Source organism: Symphalangus syndactylus, chromosome X (assembly GCF_028878055.3).
Source record: "Symphalangus syndactylus isolate Jambi chromosome X, NHGRI_mSymSyn1-v2.1_pri, whole genome shotgun sequence".
NCBI classification, from domain to species: domain Eukaryota; kingdom Metazoa; phylum Chordata; class Mammalia; order Primates; family Hylobatidae; genus Symphalangus; species Symphalangus syndactylus.
Genome location: NC_072447.2, coordinates 138,292,053 through 138,313,989, shown reverse-complemented (window position 1 = coordinate 138,313,989; position 21,937 = coordinate 138,292,053). Strand labels below are relative to the sequence as shown.

At 40.2% G+C, this 21,937-nt stretch overlaps 2 protein-coding genes across 4 annotated transcripts in view; one reads left to right on the top strand and one right to left on the bottom strand.

Annotated features, from left to right (window-relative positions):
• Nucleotides 1-21,937, top strand: part of ZNF75D (zinc finger protein 75D) — a 59,045-nt gene that overhangs the window by 17,926 nt on the left and 19,182 nt on the right. The gene's annotated exons all lie outside the window — the stretch shown is intronic.
• On the bottom strand, nucleotides 16,406-16,607 carry ETDC (embryonic testis differentiation homolog C). The gene has a single exon (XM_055266965.1). It carries the CDS (start codon nucleotides 16,583-16,585, stop codon nucleotides 16,406-16,408), a length of 180 nt encoding a protein of 59 aa, XP_055122940.1. The 5' UTR covers nucleotides 16,586-16,607.

Below are 21,937 nucleotides of genomic sequence, written 5' to 3'. Positions count from 1 at the left end.
CTGATCATTGCCCAGTGGACCTGTGGAAATGCAATGAATACTGTTAACAGATTTTGGTAACTCCTCCCACAGAAGTTACCAAAATATTTTAACAGTGTTCTTGGCCTGTTAACAGATTTTGCATGAGCCAGGGAATAGCTCTGAGGCCAAGATAACTGAGTGTCTAGGGAGCAGATATTACAAAGTAATATCTACCCCCTCGGCCAGCACCTCCCACTTACTGACTGTATTCAGCCCTGAACCAGGAGTAACCCTGGTGGTAGTGGCTAGTGTTTAGTTCTTGTCATTGCAAATGGTAACAGGGTTCTCAGCTGCATTGTGAGTCATCATGACTCCTGTTGATACTCAACCAGTTATGTCCTGGGACTCAGAGAAACAATGTAGGAGAAAGAGAAATTAATTTTTCCTCTCTCTTCTTAACCCTCTCTCCCAGACCAATTGCTACTCCTTTGGGAACTGTGGCTGCTCAGTGGTCTGGGAGATAAAACATCTAGATACATCCAGATAATGTAGCATCTTTACTTGCCATCAACAAACTAATTGAACTCATGAACTCCAACCCTGCTGTATAATGGTAGGGTGGGGACTGTCATTTGTCCAAATTAGTAAAACATCATTACATACAGACATGGCTGAGAACACAGGCTCAAGAGACAAGTGGTCTGATTTTTAATCCAAGCTCTGTGGGATTTTGGGCAAGTCCCTAAACCTCTGTGATCTTCAGGTTCCCCTTTTGTATGGTAAAGATAACAATAGCACCATCATTCTTGGGAATTTCTGAGGATTATATGAGATGATATTACTAAAGCACTCAGAACAGTGGCTGGCATGCACTGGCTCTGAGCACTCTCTGCATGCCAGCCACTGTTCTGAGTGCTTTAGTAATATAATCTCATTTAATCCTCCTCCCTTAGCATTTATCATGTGGTCACCTCAGCCAACCTCAGATTTAAGCAGTCACCATTGGATATACATTTCCTTGAAAGTGTGTCTCATCAGTAGGGTTGTTTCCCCTGCCTTCTTCTCATTTCCAAAGAAGACATCTTAGAGTAAGGCAAAGCTCATGGTCCTCACAGTAGCAGAAGGGGCAGGGCTCCTGAGTCTTAAGCTGGTCTCTACACCATGGCCGATGGTCAGGTCCTTGGCTATGGAATTGCTTGTTTTCACTCAGGAAAGGACATTCCATTTTTGTCCCTGAGATTTCTGCTAGCATCTGCTATTGAGAACCTCAGCTGGGCTAACACAGCATGTACTGTATTCTCAGAGACCTAAGACAACTACCCTTGCAGCCATGCATGACCTCAATTCTGGTTCTCCCGATGTTCCAGTGTGGGCATCTGGGCTTGAAGCCCTGCCGACAGTGATACTAATGGTGCTCAGGTGAGTCATGACCTTAAGTCACTTGCAACACTGTGAGATCCAATAGCCTACCGACACACTGACCTTCAGCCTCTGACTACAGTGTTACTGGTGTCACAGAGGTGTGTGTGTCCTGAGGCAAGAAACTATATTTTTATTAGTGCACTAAGAGGCACTGATGTAAAGTAATATCCAATTCGAACGAGAGTTAGTATACTAACAGCAGCATCCTCTGTTTTAAAGTGTAATTGTATACTTCACATAATTGGTGCAACATTTATTATTAATTTAACAGGAATCCACACATAATAAGACAATGTCTCTCCATTACTGTGGAAATCAACTTTTTACTAGTTCAAATGTTTTCCACTTTACCTGGCCTGGATTAAGAACATAGTCACTAACATAAGGTAAATGTGTATCCAAGTTCCATTGCTGACACTTATAAACTGTTTTTAAATCAGTTGGGTTCACTTCTCTAAGCTTCATTTTCTCATCTGTAAACTGGGGTCATAATCATTCCTACTTCAAAGTTTGTCAAGAAAATGTGTCATCAAGTATCTTACTCCATTTTTCATCTTTTACTGTGACGGATTTTAATCAGTGCCTCAGGATGCCTGCCCTCCTCTCCCCAGAAAGCCTCGGTATGTGAGTAATAAACCTGTTAAAAACCTTCTTTGGGTGTGCGTGTGTGTGTGTGTGTGCTGCAGCAAGTATTGGTACAGTGAGCACGCTTTCTAAACAATGTCCCACTATCACTGAGTATCTTTCATCTCTTGGTTTGGCTTCCTCACTGGCTCAGCTGCTGACTGAAAGAATGCACTTTGAGCTGCTTTCTACTAGAAAGCTTGCTCTTTGAGCTATGTTTCTTTGCTCTGCATTTATTGAATCCTACCAAGCTTCAGTTTAGCTAACCTAATATGGAAATTTCAACAGTTAACTCTGGGGATAGAATTATGGGATCGGGGTCATCCTTAAAATGACCCCAGGTAATGTGTCTGGTTCCAGATGTATCTGTGTGTCTCAGATTACACTGTCTGAATTCCAGAATAAGCCATGACTGTCACTGGGATCAGGGGAATGAATCTTACCCTGTGACTACTGTCTGTGTGTCTCAACCAGGCATTGGCCCCATTCTATAGAACTCAATGGAAAGAATAATGCCCTGTGCAATCTATGTGCCCATGAGGTGGTCACTCATATGGAGGAAGAGCAGTTACCATGTGGCAGGCTGACTTCGTGCTCCTAAAAGCAAAAGCCTCACTAGGACCCTACAAAATGCTTTTGTTGTCGCTGCAGCCTACGACTTTGTAACAACAGAACCCCTGATTATGTTATTGGAAAATGCTAATGATATTTTCATGTGCCCTGTTGCACAATCAAGGGGTCCATTCAAACCTGACTTAAGCCCAGGATCCTTAAACCCAGTAAAGCAATCATTGCCATAAGGAAGGCCGCTAACTCTGATAATAATGACTTGAGACTATCTGGAAGAAGAAACCAATAAATATGAGCAGGGTAGGGAAGACCTCCCAAAGTGTATTTAGCATTTCCATAAAAAACCTGAATACAAGGGTGAAGAAACAAAATTGACCCAATTGGAGGGCAAACATTTACTAAAATACTATATACAACAGAAAAACAAAAGGGTGCTGATTTGTTTTTATGCCTCTGAATTCAGAATTAATTTTAACACCTGCTAAAATACACCAATTGGTAAACCTTCATGTCCTTAATCAGTACTGGGGTCCAAAGTACAGCTATATCTGGGGATCCCACTACATTTAAACAAAGTACCCCCTATACTCTTAGGGCAGTTATCAAACATAAAATAGAAGATACACAAGTATGCCTTACCTTAACAGAACTGTTACATTGCCTAATTTTCCATGGCCATAGTCCCCATTGCCCTATCTCATAGTGGGCATGGATACTCAGACTCAATGAGTAAAAGGTTAAAATTAAGTGTTTGGCACTTACAATCAGCTTAAGTTTTAAAAGGAGCCCATAGACCCTGCGCACACTACCCCATTTCCACCAGCTGAAATAATGCAGTCAAATATAAATTAAAACAGGTCCTTTAAGTATTGAAACCCATTATCTGTATCTATATGTCTATATCTATATCTATCTATCCTATCTGTCTATCTATCTACCTATCTCTCTCTATATAAATACATTTGGAGAGAAAGAGAGAAAGTGGTAATTATCTCCCTTGTATCTCCATTTAACAGCTCAATTTGACCTGTTCTTAAACTTGGAAAAAATAAATGGCACTTCATGGCATATTTCCTCAACTTTGATGTCAAGGTTGAAAGGCCTTGATTAAGGCCTTTGTATTAGTTTTCTGTTGCTGCTCTAACAGATAACCATGAACTTAAGTAGCTTAAAATGATGCAAATATATTAACATTATGAAAGTCAGAATTCCAAAATGGGTTGACAGAACTATGTTCCTTTGGCAGCTGCGGGGGTCCATCCTGCAGACCCTGACTCAACGATGGATGAATAAAGTACACTGACACACAGATATTCTGCTTTGCCAGTCCTGCTGAGTGTCCGGGCCACTTAGTAGCAGCCGAGGTCCCGACCAGCTAGTAAGACTCGCATTTATTCAGTAAAGATTAATTGACAAAGGCTTGAGTCAACACCACTAGAGGGTAATTGACATTGTGGACTTCCTGAGTAGAAAGCAATTAAGCACCTGCAATAAATCAAAGGTTAGTCTTAGGACCACATGAATAAACAAGTTAGATAAACTACTCTACATTCCTTTGTATTTGTGCCCTGAGCTCTCTGGCTCCTGCATAGAGACTCTGGCTGCCTTCAGCCAGATCTATTACCAAAGTTATGCAAACTTTCAGGCCTTCCAAAAGCATTTGTGGCTATTATAACTAAAATTTTTCCCACCAGCCTGATTGAACCCCCACAGGTAGCTCTAGGGAAGAATATATTCCCTTGCCTTTTCCAGCTTCTACATACTGCTCACATTCACTGGTTGCTGGTTCCCATCGCGTCAACTTCTGCTTCTGCAGTCACATCTCATTCCCCAAATCTGACACAAAAGCCATTAGACATGAGCTCCTTTATCAACATCCTGACATCTTCCAGCTTTCTCTGCCTACTCTTCTGTAACAATGGAGAGATGTCTAAGCCCTTTCCCAAATCCCTCCACTGTGCACATGGCCTTCATGAAGATTTTGCCTTTATGGGGACTTCACTCCTACATAAACATCCAACACTAATTGCGTCTCTTCCTACATCAACAATGTTTCCTCTTTCTAATTAATCAAAAGAAACAATTCTGGAATCTATTTAAAAATATAAAATTATATAAATAAACCTTGCTATAATTTGAATGTGTCCCCTCCAAAATTCATGGGTTGGAAACTTAATCCCCAGTACAGCAGTGCTGGGTGGTGTGGCCTTTGGGAGGTGATTAGGTCAAGAGAGTTCCATCTTCATGGATGCATGGATGGATTAATGCTGTTATTAAAAGAGCTTACAGGAGTGGATTCACCCACTTTCACTTTTCTGCCATATGAGGACACAGCGTTCATCCTCTCTACCCCTTCTACCTTATACCGTGTGAGGATGCAGCAAGAAGGCCCTCACCAGACCAGGTGTCAGTGCCTTGATCTTGGACTTGCCAGCCTCCAGAACTGTGAGAAAATACATTTCTGTTCTTTATAAATTACCGCGTCTGTGATAATCTGTTATAGCAGCACAAAATGGACTAAGATACCCCCTCAACCTTGATTCCCCTTAAGTCTCATTTCTTTCCTCTGTAGCAACTTCAAAAACCGACAAGACGAGCATAAAGAGAGATAACCATAAGATCATTTCCATTTATGGAGATGCAAAAATCCTGAAGAAAAATAACCAAACAAATCCCATAATGCATTGGAAGAATTGTACATCATAACAAATGGAGATTATTCCCATAAAGTAAGAATAGCATAATTTTAGGAAAATGACCCATATTTTTCTCCATATTAAGAGCTCACAGGGAAAAAAAGTGAAGATTTTGAGGATGCTAAAACACAATTGGAAACCATCATTCATCATTTTAAAAAGTTACCTAATATGGATAAACATTTATTTGCCAAAACCATCAAAAATATTTCAAAGCAATTGTCAGTATCATGTATATACAATAAAACAGTAACCAGACAACAAGATAAGGGCTATAAGCAGTTTTTCTTGTATTTCAAGATGCTTACTTTTTTACATTTTAACATTTCCAAGATCAAGAAGATAATGATAAGATATATATACTTTAAATGTATATTATTAAATTAATGGTATGCCTTAAGAATTAAGGATATTCTGCTCTAAAGGCCAATTAGTATGGATTGGGAACATATATTTTATTTTCTAGATTCTAAGATCTTTTTTTTTTTTTTTTTTTTTTTTTTTGAGATGGAGTCTCACTCTGTTGCCCAGGCTGGAGTGAAATGGCATGATCTCGGCTCACTGCAACTTCTGTCTCCCAGGTTCAAGTGACTCTCCCGCCTCAGCTTTCCAAGTAGCTGGGATTACAGGTGCGTGCCACCATGCCTGGCTAATTTTTGTACTTTTAGTAGAGACAGGGTTTCACCATGTTAGCCAGGCTGGTCTCGAACTCCTGACCTCATGGCCTGCCCGCCTTGGCCGCCCAAAGTGCTGGGATTACAGGCATGAGCCACCTCGCCCAGCCAAGATCCTCTTTTAAGGTTCTGAAATTATATCATTTTTGTTATATATGTCAAAAATCTGACAAATGTCTGTTTGGAAGTTGCAAAGATAATTTTTAAAACTAAGAAACAGTAGGTAGAATATTAAAATATTTAGAGAATGCCAAAAAAATTCTCACACTGGCTTATCTATTTTGACTCTCATCCTTCAAAACTAAACACTATGGTATAATGGAAAACACCACTGACTAAGAGACAAAAGTTCTACTTCAGGTTTGACCAAGAATTAACTGTATGCCCATTACTTCCATTTCAGGTCCTCATGACTTCTGAACTGATCTTTTGCAGAACCATATTGATCCCCCCAACTTTGCCTTATCCTTAGACATTTCAGTAAATTTCCCTAATCACCTCCACAATCATTCAAAATGTATTTGTGGCCTCATGTAATAGCCAAAAAGACCACTACTCATAGGAAGATGTTAGATTACCCACTACATTTCTTACCTTTATTACAAATGAGAGAGTTTCTACCCTGGCCTGGAAGCCTCTATCCCCCTGCTGCCAATATTTTGTCCTCAATGCACCAGACGACATACTTCAGAGCTCTGCTCTGGTACACTTGATAAAGCACATTGCAGAACCACACACTTCTTTGATAATGCTTATATTCGTTGCATGTAATACAAAGTGGGAACTTCTACAACAAAATAATTAATTAGAAGAACATAAGTACTTTACAGAATCCAAGGAACCAAAACAGCAAGCATGCTTCACGAAGGCAGAAACAAGGGTAGCTCAAGAGAACTCAATTGTAGGTATTCTAAATAATGTTCTCTATAATGAAATGGCAGTAATGAAACTTAGAGGAAAATCACTGAGTTTTGGGGTCTAGTTCCAAACTCCAAATTATCAGGAAAAATACCTGATTGGCTCATCTAGGGTGAGGTGACAAATATCAAACCAAGTAGCAACGGCATGGGACTCAGTCACACAGAAAATAGAACAGTGTGTGTACAGTTGGAAGGTCTCAGAGAAAAGGAGTCTGTTGGACAGAATGACCAGTCTGTGACTACTGCGATTTTTCATGACTGTATATCAACCCACATTACAGATGTAACTTAGTGAGAGAAAACATCTCCCTGTTTTCCTTCATATATTATGAAGTATTTACTTTTTCTAGTATTTTGTCTATCTTACGTCAAAGATTTAAATATCTTTGACCTCCTGTACTAAATACCAGGCCACATCAAAGTTTTAGTTGCCTTTCTTTTTTCCTTAGGCTAGTTTTTTGGTATACCATTTCTAAACCAATGGTAGGAACATTTTAAGGCATCTTTTGTCTGGAATATGTTTTAGCATGTTGTACAGCATGAAAGTTTTATATGTTTATTAATTTTTCTTTATAATAATTTGTTAATGAATATTAATTTTGTTAATGAATAGATATTAAACCAATTAATAAACAGTCACAAAGCTGCAAACCGTTTTAATAATTATTAAAGTTTTAATTTTTTAATGGATTTTGGTCATCTAAGTTCCGAACTAGATACACCAAACTTGTTCTTACTTTGCCAAATTATCCTACTGTTTCTCAGTCAACATTTTTAGACATTATGTACAAACACTCTTTAACCTAGTTGTGTCAGGCTTAGTAGAGAAAGGAAAAGAAAGGAAGTTGGAGCTGGAAGAGGAAAGTTGGTAAATATGGTCAGTAGTGCATTTTGTGTGACCAGGCAAGTTCTGCAGAACCTCTTCTGCAACACCTTCACCTGTGTAAAATCCCAGAGGCATTAGTTAATCTCCAACCACTATGGCAGGATATGCATCTGAGAGCAAAGAGGCAAATGGCAAGCAGAGATCACGAAGGTGCAAGAGCTAGAGTAGTGAGAGAACCAGTGCCAGGACGATCTAAATTTCCTTGCATTGTCGATACACACACACACACACACACAATATATATATATCAAGCCATTGCTCACCCTGGCTCTTAGACACAAGCGACCATAGGCTACCACGCCCAGGGCTAAGGTGAGTGCTGAGGTGTTAGTGGTGTGTGCACTCCCCACCTACTGACCTAGGCTGCTGTCACTGAAGGTGACACTGCACCCAGTAGCAGCTGTGCTGTTACTGCCCACCCAAGCATCCTGCCAGTGGTCTGATGATTGCCCTTCCCCTGCCTCTCATAGGCAGCACCTGTACATATCATCAAGAGGCCTGAGGACAAGCCATCCTGGCCAAGCTTTGTCCCTCCTCATCCTACCTTCAGCCAGAGCACATAGTCCAGGAGTCAGGGGATTACCAAGCCCAGTCCACTAACATTGGCACCTGAATACTCCTCCCAGGGGCCTGAGGTTGTTCTTACCCACCCAGCTGCCTCTACCACAGGTGACACCTACCTGTCGGCCAGTTTCCAGGCCACTACAGCCACCACTGCCCGTACCAGCATGAACCACTTGGGAAGCAGAGCATCATCCCACCACCGCCACTGCCATCACCCTCACCACACTGACTGCCCAGGATCCTGAGAACCCACCCACTTGCCTGATCCATATATGCCACTACTGGCATCCAAGTAAGCTACCTGGAGGCCCAAGCATCGGCAGGCCTGGACCTGCTAACAATGGTGCCAGTGTACCCCACCCTGGGACCCAAGGACAGGCATGCTCAGCCCACTGCTGCCACCAGTGGGGTCCAAAGACTGGCATACTTGGTGTACCAGTTGCCCGCAAAACTGTTTCACAGCCTCCACCAATAATTTCACCATAACCCAGCAAGGAAACCTTAGATACCACTGACACTGTTTATAGCCAAAGAAATCATACAGAGACTACACTACTGCATGCACCCAGAATAACAGCCAAAGTGCCCTAGTCAACCAATACTATAGATCTTCAGGAAAAAGCCCTCCTCTAACAAAGCAAATTCAAAAAATTGAAAGAAGTGACTGATACACCAGATAGGCAAGTATCAATGTAAGGACACAGGAAACACGAAAAAGCAAGGAAACATGACACCTCCAAAAGGAACAAAATAATTATCCAAAACCAGATTTCAATCAAAAAGAAATTCATTAAATCCTGGAAAAATAATTCAAATTATCAATTCTAAAGAAGTTCAGTGAGATAGAAGAAAATTCTAAAAAATGATGCAAAATCAGAAAAACAATTTAGGACATGAATGAGAAAGAAGTATCTATCATTAAAAAAAATTCTGGAACTGAAGACTACATTGAACTGCAAAATGCACTTGAAAAACTCCAACAATTGACTAGATCAAGCAGAAGAAAGAATCTAAGATCTTGAAGAAAGGTTTTTAGAAATAACCTGGACAAAAATAAAAAAGAATAAAAAAGAATGAACAAAGCCTCTGTGATATATGGAACACCATAAAGTAACCAAATATACAAATTATTGGTGTCCCAAAAGGCAAAGAGAGAACAAAAGATTTTGAAAACCTATTTAATGAAATAATAGATGAAAAATTTCCAGGTCTACCAAGGGATTTGGACATTCATATACAGAAAGCCCAGGGATCCTCAAACATACAATGCAAAAAGATCTTCCCCATGATACATTATATTTACAACATCTAAAGTCAATGACAAGTAATTCTAAAAATAGACAAAAGCATCTAGTTACCTATAAAGGAACCCTTATGAGACTAACAGCAGATTTCCCCACAGATATATTACAGGCCAGAGAGAATGAAATCATATATTCAACATGCTAAAAGGAAAAAAAATCTGCTAGCCAAGGATACCATTTTTGGCAAAATTATATTCCATAAACTGAGGAGAAATAAAGTCTTTCCCAGATGAGCAAAAGCTGGGGGAATTCATCGTCACTAGACTGCCCCTACAAGAAATGCTCAAGGGAGTCATAAACCTAGAAGCAAAAGGACATTTACCACCATGAAAACAAAATGTTAAGTATTAAGCGAATGGTAATGCAAACATACAGATGAGAAAGAAAAAGTGCTCAACTGATACCACTACAGGTAACTTCCAAACCACAGTGACAAACAATAAGGGAAAAAAAAGGAACAAAGATTATACAAAATAACCAGAAAACAATGAATAACGTGACAGAACAAAACCTCACATATTAATAGTAACCTTGAATATAAAAGGATTAATTTCTCCACTTAAAAATATGGACTGGGTAAAAGGGTAAAAAAAAACATGATCTAACTATATGCTGCCTATGATAAATGCACTTTACATATAGACATGTATGACTGAAAGTAAAGGGGTGGAAAAACATATTCCACACTAATGGAAACCAAAAGCCAGCAGGAGTAGCTATGCTTATATCAGATAAAAGATACTTTAAGCCAAAAATAGTAAAAAAGACAAAGAAAGTCATTATATAACGATAAAGGGATCAAACCAGCAAGAAGAAATACCAATTCTAAATATATATGCAACCAACACTGGAGCACCCAGATTCATAAAGCAAATATTACTAGATCTAAAGATTTAGACTCTAATACAGTAATTATGGAGGACTTCAACACCCACTCTCAGCATTAGACAGGTCATCTAGACAAAGAAGAAGTAACATTGGATTTAAACTCAGCTTTAAGCCAAATGGACCTAACAGACATTTATAGAACATTTCATCCAACAAATACAGAATACATATTCTTTTCATCAGCACATGGAACATTCTCCAGGATAGAGTATATGTTAGGCCACGACCAAAAAAAAGGCTCAACAAATTATAAAAATTGAAATCATACCAAGTAACTTCTCAGACCACAATGGAATAAAACTAGAAATCAATATTAAGAGGAACTTTGGAAACAATACAAATTCATGGAAATTAAAGAACATGCACCTGAACAACCATTGGCTCAATGAATAAATTAAGATGGAAATCAAAACATTTTTTGAAACAAATGAAAATAAAAATAAAACATAACACCTGTGGAATACAACAAAAGCAGTGGTAAGAGGGAAATTTATAACAATAAAGGCTACATTGAAAAAATAGATTTCAAATAATCAAACAATGCACCTCAAGGAACTAGCAAAGTAAGAACAGACCCAAAATTAGAAGTAAAGAAACTTAAACTATCAGAGCAGAATTAAGTGGAGACTAGAAACAGTAGAAAAGACCAATTAAATGTTGATAAACAAAATTGATAAACCACTAGCTAGAATAATCCAGAAGAGAGAAGACCCAAATAAATAAAATCAGAAATGAAAAAGGAAGCATTACAATTGATACCACAGAAATACAAAAGATCATCAGAGTATTATGAACAACTATATGCTCATAAACGGGAAAACCTAGAGGGAATGGGTAAATTCCTGGAAACATACAACCTGCCCAGCTTGAATCAGGAAGAGAGAAAGCCTGAACACACTGATAACAAGTAGTAACATTAAATCACTAGTAAAAAATCTCCCAACAAAGAAAAGTCCGGGGTTGGATAGGTTCATTGCCGAATTCTACCAAATACATAAAGAAGCAATACCAATCCTTCTCAAACTGTTAAGAGAAGGGAATTCTCCCTAACTCATTCTACAAGGCCAGAATTACGCTGATACCCAAACCAGACAAGGGCATAGTAAAAAAGAAAACTATAAGCTAATATCCCTGATAAGCATAGACACAAATATCCTCAACAAAATACTAGCAAACTGAATTCAACAGCACATCAAAAAAGATAATACACCATGATCAAGTGGGAGTTATACCAGGAAATGTAAGGATGGTTTAACATATACAAATCAATAAATGTGATACATCATATGAACAGAATGGAGAACAATATTATCATCTTGATAGATGCAGAAAAAAACATTTGATAAGACTCAACATCCCTTTACGATAAAAACTCACAACAAGCTATGCATGGAGGGAGCATATCTCAAAACAATAAAGGCTATATATGACAAAACCACAGGTAAGATCATACTTCATGGGGAAAAGTTGGAAGCCTTTCCTCTAAGAACTGGAACAAGTTAAGGATGCCCATTTTCATGACTCATATTCAACATAGTACTGGAAGTCCAAGCCAGAGCAATCATGCAAGAGAAAGAAATAAAACACACCCAAATTTGAAAAGAGGAAGCCAAACTGTTCCTCTTTGCAGGTGACATGATCTTATATTTAGAAAAATCAAAAGACTCCACCAATAAACTCTTAGAACTGATAAACAAATGTGATAAAGTTGCAGGATACAAAATCGACATATGAAAATCAGTACTGTTTCTGTACTCCAATAATGAAATAGCTGAAAAAGAAAGCAAGAAGACAATCCCGCTTCCATTAGCTACAAAAATATAAAATACCTAGGAATAAATTTAACCAGGGAGATGAAAGATTTCTGCAAGGAAAACTACAAAACATTACAAAACACTACAAAACACTGATGAAGGAAATTGAAGAGGACACAAACAAATGGAAAGACATTCCATGCTCACGGATCAGAAGAATTTGTATTGTTAAAATAACCATATTGCCCAAAGCAATCTACTGATTCAAAATGCTAATGCCATTTTTTTCACAGAAATAGAAAAAATTATCCTAAAATTCATATGGAACAACAACAACAAAAAAAGCCAGAATAGCCAAAGCAAACCTAAATACAAAGAATAAAGCTGGAAGCATCACACTACCGGACTTCAAAATACATTACAAGTCTATAGTAACCAATACAATATGGAGTTAGTATAAAAATAGCCACTTAGCCCAATGTATAGAGAACTCTGAGATAAATTCATATATTTACAGCCCACTGATTTTCAACAAAGGCACCAACAACATGCACTGAGGAAATGACAGCCTCTTTAATAAATTGTGCTGGGAAAGTTGGATATCCATATGTGGAGTAAGGAAATTAGACCCCTACCTCTAACCATATACAAAAATCAACTCAAGATGGATTAAAGACTTAAGACCCAAAACTATTAAACTAGTAGAAGAAAACACAGGGAAAAATCTTCAGGACATTGGCATAAGTGAAGATTTTATGGCTAAGGCTTCAAAAGTACAGACAACTAAAGCAAAAAGAGACAAAAAGGACTATATTAAACTAAAAATCTCTGCATAGCAAAGGAAACAATCCATTGAGTGGAGAGATAACCTGCTGAATGGGTAAAAATGTGTGCAAACTATTCATCTGATAAGGGATTAATATTCAGAATATACCAGAAACTCAAGAATAATAAAACAATCCCGTTAAAAAGTGGGCAAATGCCATAAATAGACAATTCTCAAAAGAAGACATACAAATGGCCAACGGGTATACGAAAAAAATACTCAACATCACTAAACATCAGGGAAATGCAAATCAAAACCACGATGAGATACCATCTTACCCCAGTTTGAATGGCTGCTATTAAAAGACAAAAAAAAAAAAAAAGTCACAGATGCTGGCAAGGATGTGGAGAAAAGAGAACTCATACACTTTTTTGGGAATGGAAATTAGTACAAACACTGTGAAAAACAGTATAAAGATTTCTCAAAAAAACTAAAAATGTATCTACCATATGATCTGGCAATCCCACTACTGAGTGTCTATCCAAAGGAGAAGAAATCAGTATGTCAAAGGGATGCCTGCACTCGCATGTTTATCACAGCACTATTTACAACAGCAAAGATACGGAATCCATCTAGGTGTCCATCAATGGATGAGTGGAAAAAGAAAATGTAGTGTATATACACCCATGGAATACTATTTGGCCATAAAAAATTCCGCAATCCATGTTGCAGCAACATGGATGGAATTGGAGGTGATTATGTTAAGTGAAATGAGCCAGGTACAGAAAGGCAATTATTTCATGTTCTCACTCATGTATGAGAGCTAAAAAAGTTGATCTCATAGAGGGAGAGAATGGAATAATAGATACCAGAGTCTGGGAAGGGTGTGTTGGTAGGAAGTGATAAAGAGAAGTTGGTTAATGGGTACAAACATACAGGTAGATGGAAGGGATAAGTTCTAATGTTTGATAGCAAAGTAAGGCGACTATAGTTAACATCAAATGTACTAAGGATTCCAAAATAGCTGGGAGAGAGAACTTGATATGTTCCCAACAGATAGAAATGATAAATACTTGAAGAGATGGACACCCCAAATACCCTTACTTGATCATTACATAGTCCGTGCTTATAACAAAATATCACATGTATCCCATAAACAGGTACAAAATTATCAATAAAAAATCAAGCCATGTCCTGAATGGACCTAGGGGACAGTTTGCTAAGTGAAATGAGCCAGGCACAGAAAAGGCAAATACTGCATGATCTCCCTTCTATGTGGAGTCTAAAAAGTTGAACCCATAGAAGCAGAGAAGGTAATGGTGGCTGCCAGGGCCTGGAACAGTGAGGGGAGATGTTGCTCAAATAATACAAAATTTCAGTTAGAGAGGAGAAACAAGTTCAACAGATCTGTTGTTAAACATGTTAACTACAGCTAGTAACTAACTGTATTGTATTCTTGAAAACTGCTAAAAGAGTAGATTTTAAGTGTTCTCACCATATACAAAAAAATGATAAGCATGTAATTAGCTTAATTTAGCCATTTCACAATGTATACACATTTCAAAGCATGATGTTGTACATGACACAATTTTTATTTATCAATCAAAAATGAATTAATTTAAAAGATCGGGCCATTTCCCACTGTGGGTTAGAGTCTACACCCAGCTCTCCTTCTTCCTGACCGCCTTACTGTTGTCAGCTGCTGATTGCACCCTCAGAGTCTCAGCCTTCTTCACCATGCTTTGCTGGCTCACTCCTCTTCTCAGTTCATTCACTCTTCTCAGTGATTTTGTCTACTGCCATGTGCTACAAGGCCTGAAATTCCATGTGCTGCCTTGGCGTAATTGAGCCTCATAGGACATCAAAGGCCTAGCCACGATTTTCCCTGCTCTCATCAGATATGCTCCCTACCAAGTGAGAAAAGCTCACCCAGCTACATCCCCTATCAGCCAAATCAGCTGCATATCCCCTGGTATTCAACCAAAAAGACTGATTCTCTACCGGCTGGTACAGCCACTGTTTGATCCTGAACTGCAGCAAAATAGTAACCAACAGAGGAGTATCCAGGCAGCTTTCCCACCAAGAGTGCACCCAAGAGGCCCCTCTACCTGGATGTCCTCTAAACCCTGCCCTTCCAACCTACAGTCAGTTGCATCCTCTGAGGAGAGGCTTGTGCCTCTATTTTGGCAATGCTGAATCAGAGCAGGGAAAGCAAAGTTGACAGGGACAGGGAGGAGAGTTAAATGGACATAGAGGAGTTAAATTTTCTATCTAATACAGATCCAGAAGAGACCTGGCTAAGGGGAGAGAGAATAACAGCCCTTTAGATGTAGGTGGGGGAGGGGACACAGGAAGGGGACTTGGGAAATGCTGGACAGGTTGTGAGAGCACAGGGAATTGGGAAGGAGAGGTGGAGGGGACAGAAGGACTGCTTGCAGTCTTATTTTGCAGCTCACGTTAAAGGACAAGAGAAATGCTTGGAATTTGTTATGGTTTTAATGGTTCCTTTTATGTTAATTTCATCTTATTCCTAACTTAAGCTTGCCCATATCCACCATGGCTCTGACCTCTTTGCTCTCCCTGTCCCCTCTTCAGCTTTAGCTCTCACTTCTCAGTCACCAATTACATACATAGTTCCCATTTCAGGTTTCTTGGAGTATCTGACTTGCTCAGGATATTTCTTAGGGACAGAGCTTTTTCAATGGGAACCATCTCATATGTCTTGTTGGACTATTGGGTGGCTTCACTTCAGGAAAATTAATTATCTTTGATTGGCTGTGGCCTGAAGGTTTGTTTGACATGACACAAAAAAGCCACCAGGGCATTCCACTTTCCTGGGCACACTGAATAGAGCAGTTGCCCCTGGAAGGCTCTGTGGACATGACATCTGCAATGATGAAACATGTCCCAAACCCCCGGCCCAGCTGTTGGTCTGCTCTTAAACGACGTATTTTCATTAGGACAGGCATTAGGTTTTAGAGAGAAACACCAGGATGGTTTCTTCAAAATGGCTAGGGATTAGAGTCTTTGGTCCTTGAATGCCAAGTACTACATCACTTCGACTTCGCAGTGTTTTTCAGATTGATGGTGGGGGAGATCTGGTGTGCAGCATGATCTCACTCTCTGCTCCGTGTCTGAGCACCCCTGCACTGTGCGTTAGGATGAACAAAAGCCCCTTCCAGTGTAACCCAAGTAAGCCCTGTCAGCAAACACACATCCAACCCAAAGGAGTGAAATGACAGACTCTGTTTTAATGGCTCAAACATGGGAGGAGTTTATTGTTCTAATTATAATTAATGTCTCAGAATTCTGGGCAGGCCTCAGCACATAAGCCACATGACTTTTTGTCCAAGGCCATGTTCACCCTGGAGTTGCTTTATGACAGCATCCATAGCCACCTTGACAGGTCGATGTCACTTCTGTGCCTGCCCAGTTGTCTGTTGATTAAAAAGACCTGCACATTTTTGGTGGGCTTCTTGCATTTGAAGGATTTGCCTAACTTCTTGATGTTCAGTGCGGGCTCACTGGGACTGGCATTAAGGAGTTCTTTATCCATGACGCAGCTACTCCAAACAACCTCAGTAAAACAGCACAACCAAGGAAGCCTGAAAAAGATGATGAATTCCATGTAATCAAGTGGATCTGGGGACCTCTTCCTCAGTGCCACACACCCACACAGACACACTTTGGGCCATCATCTGATTTGAAATGCCAACCATATCATTTATTCAATCTGTCTCACACATAGGGCTGTGTAGGAGCCTGATGGGACCCGGGACATTAAGGACACACTGTTGCATCAATCTGATCATCACCTGACACACACAGACCTGTTAGATTGTACTCAAAGTCCTAGCTTATAGCTCAAGTGTCAACATAATTCTTATATTCACACTGATTTTAACTCAATTCTATGTTGCTGTTTTGCAGAGCTGCCTTGTTTTCACCTCTGAGTTTTCCCTGTACTTGGGATAGGGGCTTTCTTCTACTGCATTTTGTGAAGCAAGTTGAGAGAGTAGGTCTCTTTGGTAAATCTGTCCATAACAAAATTCATTATTTTACATCTGTATTTCTTCATTCTACAACCTACAGGCTGCTATAATTTGTTTCCTCATTCCAAATCTCTTTATGTGACTTTAGCTTCAAATAGGATTTGCCTTCTTTGAAAATCATTGGTGAAGCAGGTATAGATCTTACTCCAAACCCTTGTGTTCTCAGGTGCTACCTAGTTTCTGTTTCTAAGGCCCATCCTTCTGAGTTTCCATCCTGGGAACATAATCTCAGTTATTTAAAGATTGTATTCGCCTCTGATAACTGACCCAGTCTCACCCCAAAAAGTGCTGAGTGGTATTATACTTGAATCTGGCATAATGCCAAGGCTAGGGGTGGATGCCAACTGTGTTCTCTATTTTGACTTCTCAAGAGAGATTAAAGGACTTGCCCAAGTGATAGAAAGGTGAGATTGGAACTGAAAAAAGCCTGTATCTGAAGCCTGTGTTTTTACCCACTGCTCTATAGTTTCTCTGTATCAGTTTGAACAAATGACTCTCCCATACCTTCCCCCCCCATCACCAAACAGGGTTAAGGTTTATCAGGTAGATTAGTTAGGTTATGGCACAGAAGGATGCTCTATGATCTTGGTATATCGGAATATTTTACTTGTCAGACCACTCGGGTTTCTTTTGAAGAAAGACCTGGACCAGAGAGTAAGCAGTGAGAGAAAACATGACTTCTTTCCTTAGCACACTCTCTCTTTTTCCCTGAGTCCCAGGGCCTGATTGGTTCAGAACCAAGTGAAGTCACGGTTACTATGATTACTCACGACTACTCTCAGAACCTAATGCCAACAGTCTGCAAGATTCAAATACTGGCAACCATCACCTGGCTTCCTTCTGGTTCAGGGCAGAATAGGGTAAGTGGAAGTTGCTGGGAGAGGAAGTAGGTATATCCTGTGGTTGGGTGCCATCTACATGTCTCCTTCCTGGATGGAACATTCAGCTATCCTGGCCTCAGAGCTTGTCCCTGGCTTGTGCAAAATCCCTTCATTAAAATTTATCCTTTGTGTAGATTAACAGCACCCACTGCATCTTGCCAGGTTCCCTGGGTAGTGATCAGCAACTTTGTCTGCCATGTTCCAATCAGGGAATTAGTCTTAGGTTGAATTTCCCACTTGCTTGTCAATCTCTGCATCCAGTTTTGGTCATTACTCTGCAATTACTCCCTCTATAATACACAGTTCATGTAAATGGAGTGTTTAGTTGCAGAAATTTAACACTGCAGTTAAACACTGCTGTGTCTCGCACAACTGTGTAACCCCCTCCCAAAGCTCAGAGCAGTGGAACTCCACACTTTTATTCTGTGGACCAGGGATGCAGGTGGGCTTTTAATGCCTTGGAATATCTTATGCTAAAACTGGACCAGTTTGTTGAGACATATGCATATGTCTCAAGCCATATTCCCTTCCAAGTATCTGATCTAGAATAACTATATTGTTACCATTAAAGTGTGACCCAGGTGGGTATTGTCTATATGCAGGACCTGGATTTTCCAGGCTGTCAGGGGGATAACGGTGAGGACAGGGCTTTGTGATTTTTATAGTGGGGTTCTCATGAGGAACTAAAATGACTGTTAGGAGGAGACGTGGCTTGCCTGCACACTGGCTGCCCACTCGATCTTATGTAAGAACTGAGGAAATTGAGGTTCCTATAAAGCGACCCAGGTCACACACTCCCTTTCTTGAGTGGCAGGGAAGGAAGGTTCAGTCCTTCAGGTTTTTTCCTAGCCCCCACAGAACCATGTAAAGACCCTGAGGCTGTGTTCAGTGTTCTAAACAATTTGCAGTGGGAAGAGAACTTATTGGTATTCAGTATTTTATTAACAAAGAAAGTGGAAAACTGTTTCTTTTAAGGAACTGACATCCTAGAAAACCATGGCAATCACCTAAGAAGTAGGCCAGGAGAGGTTGATTGATAGAAGTTAAATGCATAAAAGCTTTTCATACTAGGCCAGGCACAGTGGCTCACACCTATAATCCCAGCTGGATTATAGCCTCTGGAAGGCTGAGGGGGGTGGATCGCTTGAGCCCAGGAGTTCAAGACCAGTCTGGGTAACATACGGAGACCCCATCTCTAAAATAAAAATAAATGAATACATAAATTAAAAATCTGCATAGTTTTCCTTAAGTAGGGAATATCTTAGAAATAAAATATCCTATTTACATTGGTTGCAAATGTTGTGAAATAGAAAGATGAGGACAAATACAAGGAAAACACACATGCAACTTTTTATGAGCTTCCAGTTTGAATATTCACATAACATTTTAAAATACTACATTTTTTGAAAAAGAAGATCAATTTTTGCAATGGCATCAATTCTCCTCTAAATAAATCAGTATATCCAGTACAATCCCAATCATAATTTATAGCACAATTTTGAGTGTATGTGTAACTGGAAGAACAGATGCAATTATACTGGAAAAAATGTGAAGGATTATGTAAGAGGGGGAGCTTGTCATTATGGACTCAAAACTTAGTCTGTAGTATTACCAAATGAAACAGGAATTGATAGACATGTTCATGGGCCAGCAAAGATATTCTAGAAATACATTTATGCATATGTGGGACTCAAAGAAATGATATAGCTGACATTTAAAATTACAAGTTGTCACAAAGCTGACTTTTATGATCCCGTGTGTGTGTGTGTGTGTGTGTGTGTGTGTGTATCTCTGTTGTCCTGTCTTCCTGAAGCCATCTGTGGATCTGTGGAGTCAAGCAGTCATGGCTCAGGGACACTCTGAAGTCAGTCCCAGCGCATCTGCACAGAGCACCAGGAGGAAGACAAACAAATACTTAAGACCCAGTCTGGCCTCTAAATCCATGCTGAGCATTCTGCTCAGTAGACAGCTTGGGAATCACAGAAATGATGCGAATCTGACAGAGTTGCTGTGGACACAGACGCAAGCCATACCAGGGTGGAATTGGCCTTTGTTAAAACACCATGCCATCGACCCATCTCTGTACCACAGGGAGCGTAGAAAATCCAGGAAAATGGTGTGGATCAATAAATCCTTCTGCTAATGCAACTGTTACAAATGGAAGCTGTTTTCTCACTGCTTTTGTTGGATGTGCCTTTTGTTCACATGGTTTCTTAACTTCTCACCTGTCTCTGTGCTACCCGAGACCACCACAGATGAACTCTAGCTACTCCCCTTTGAGAGGGTGTTTACTAACATTGCAGAGTCTGGGGGTGTTGGATTCAAGAGAGGCCCTGTTTAGAGAAGGTGGAAGGACGGCTGAGTGGGCACGTGGAGAAGCCCTGCAGTCCTAAATTTCTAGAGGGAGATGACTTTAAGAAGCCCACTTAGAGGTCTTGATTTGTCTCCCTTGAAGTTGGGGGGAGGGAGTAGGTAGCTGTTATAATCAAATAAATTTAAAATGAGAGTGGCTTGCAGAGTGGGGAGGGAATTCTCGCAAGAGATATACTTCTTCAGTTGAGAAAAAGAGAGAGGGAGCTAATGAGGTAACCAGAAATGCCCAGGAAAGAAAGAATCATCTTTCAGCTGTTGGTGCAAAATAACTTTGAGCCTACAATTCTACTTCTAGCCAGACATTCAAGTGTGAGGGTAAATTAGCATACAAGGTGTTCAAATGTGGGTTCGCTAAAAATAGACCCTGAGGCACACTTATGAGTAGAAAGTGCCTACGTAGGAGGGGAGTCCCAGGTAGCACTGGTAGGGGTGTTGTGAAATGTAGAAGGAATGCAGCCAAGTAAGTGGCAAGAATAATCTGGCAGGTTACCAGTGTGGGCAATTTGAGCTAATTCCCGGGGGGATTCTGTGGGAGACTGTGTCGAACACACACGTGACATTCATCCCAAGGGTAGGATGAGAAGTCTTGAGGGTATTTAGCCACCAAATACCCAACCATACTTCTTAAAGGACTTCCCCCAGGGGTGATATAAATCTCTGTCACCTCCAGTTGGCCTTGGGTCAAGTCCAGCATGCTCTAAGGGTGAGACAAAAAGCCTCCAAGGCAGAGAGTCATGGCGATTGCCATAAGCAGCCTTGTAGATGCAAAGGTGAGACGTAGCTCTGCAGGGCCAGAGTCTAAATATGTAAGTCAGTGTCAGAATCTTTTTGGCACTGTCTGTTCCTTAAATAGGTCAATACTCACCATTTGTGAAAATCTTCTTTGAACTGGAGCTACATTTCCTCTCTATAGGTAGCATGTTTTAAATGTTTTATCAATTATCAATTTTAATTGGAAACTGGTTGTAGGAACTCTGTCCCAGAGAGTTGTGAGATGCATGGTTAGCCGTTGAAGGAATATTTGCATTGTAGACATCAAAATCTTCCCCTGGGGAAAAGAAAGCAGGATTTTTGTAGTGTGTCCTGCTTGCAGATGTGCCATGCTGAGTGTTGGGCACAGGTCCCTCCCTGGGATTTCATGGAGATCTTGGGCTGCATTTGTCAGAAACTCTATTCTTACCATTCAGGCTACAGGGGCCCAAGTTGCAGTGTCTCACCTCTTGTTGAGAGGTTCCTCAGCTCATGGAATACAAAACTCCTCCTCTCCAGCTCTCCCATAGCAGCTGGAACTTTATTCATGTTCCTATCATTATATTCTCTATGGAATAGGATGAGTTGCTGGTTAGCTTGCTTCCACCCACCTATGCCCATCCAGGCCCACGCTTAGTACACTGTCCCCATAGTGGGTGCCCCTATCCCCAGAGATTCTTGGAAATGCGGTTTTGGGTGGTGACTCCATTTCAGCACTGACATAGTCACTGGCAGCCACAGATGGCCTTCTCAAGCTTATGTTGGGAGTCTAATAATGAATCCTTTTTGTTACAGTTCAGATGGGACTTGCAATGCCCAGCTCCACTGGTGTTGCTTTTTGTTTTTCTTCTA

Coding starts and splice junctions, on each gene's coding strand:
- ETDC (XM_055266965.1), bottom strand. CDS start 16,585: ATGGATAAAGAACTCCTTAATGCCAGTCCCAGTGAGCCCGCACTGAAC.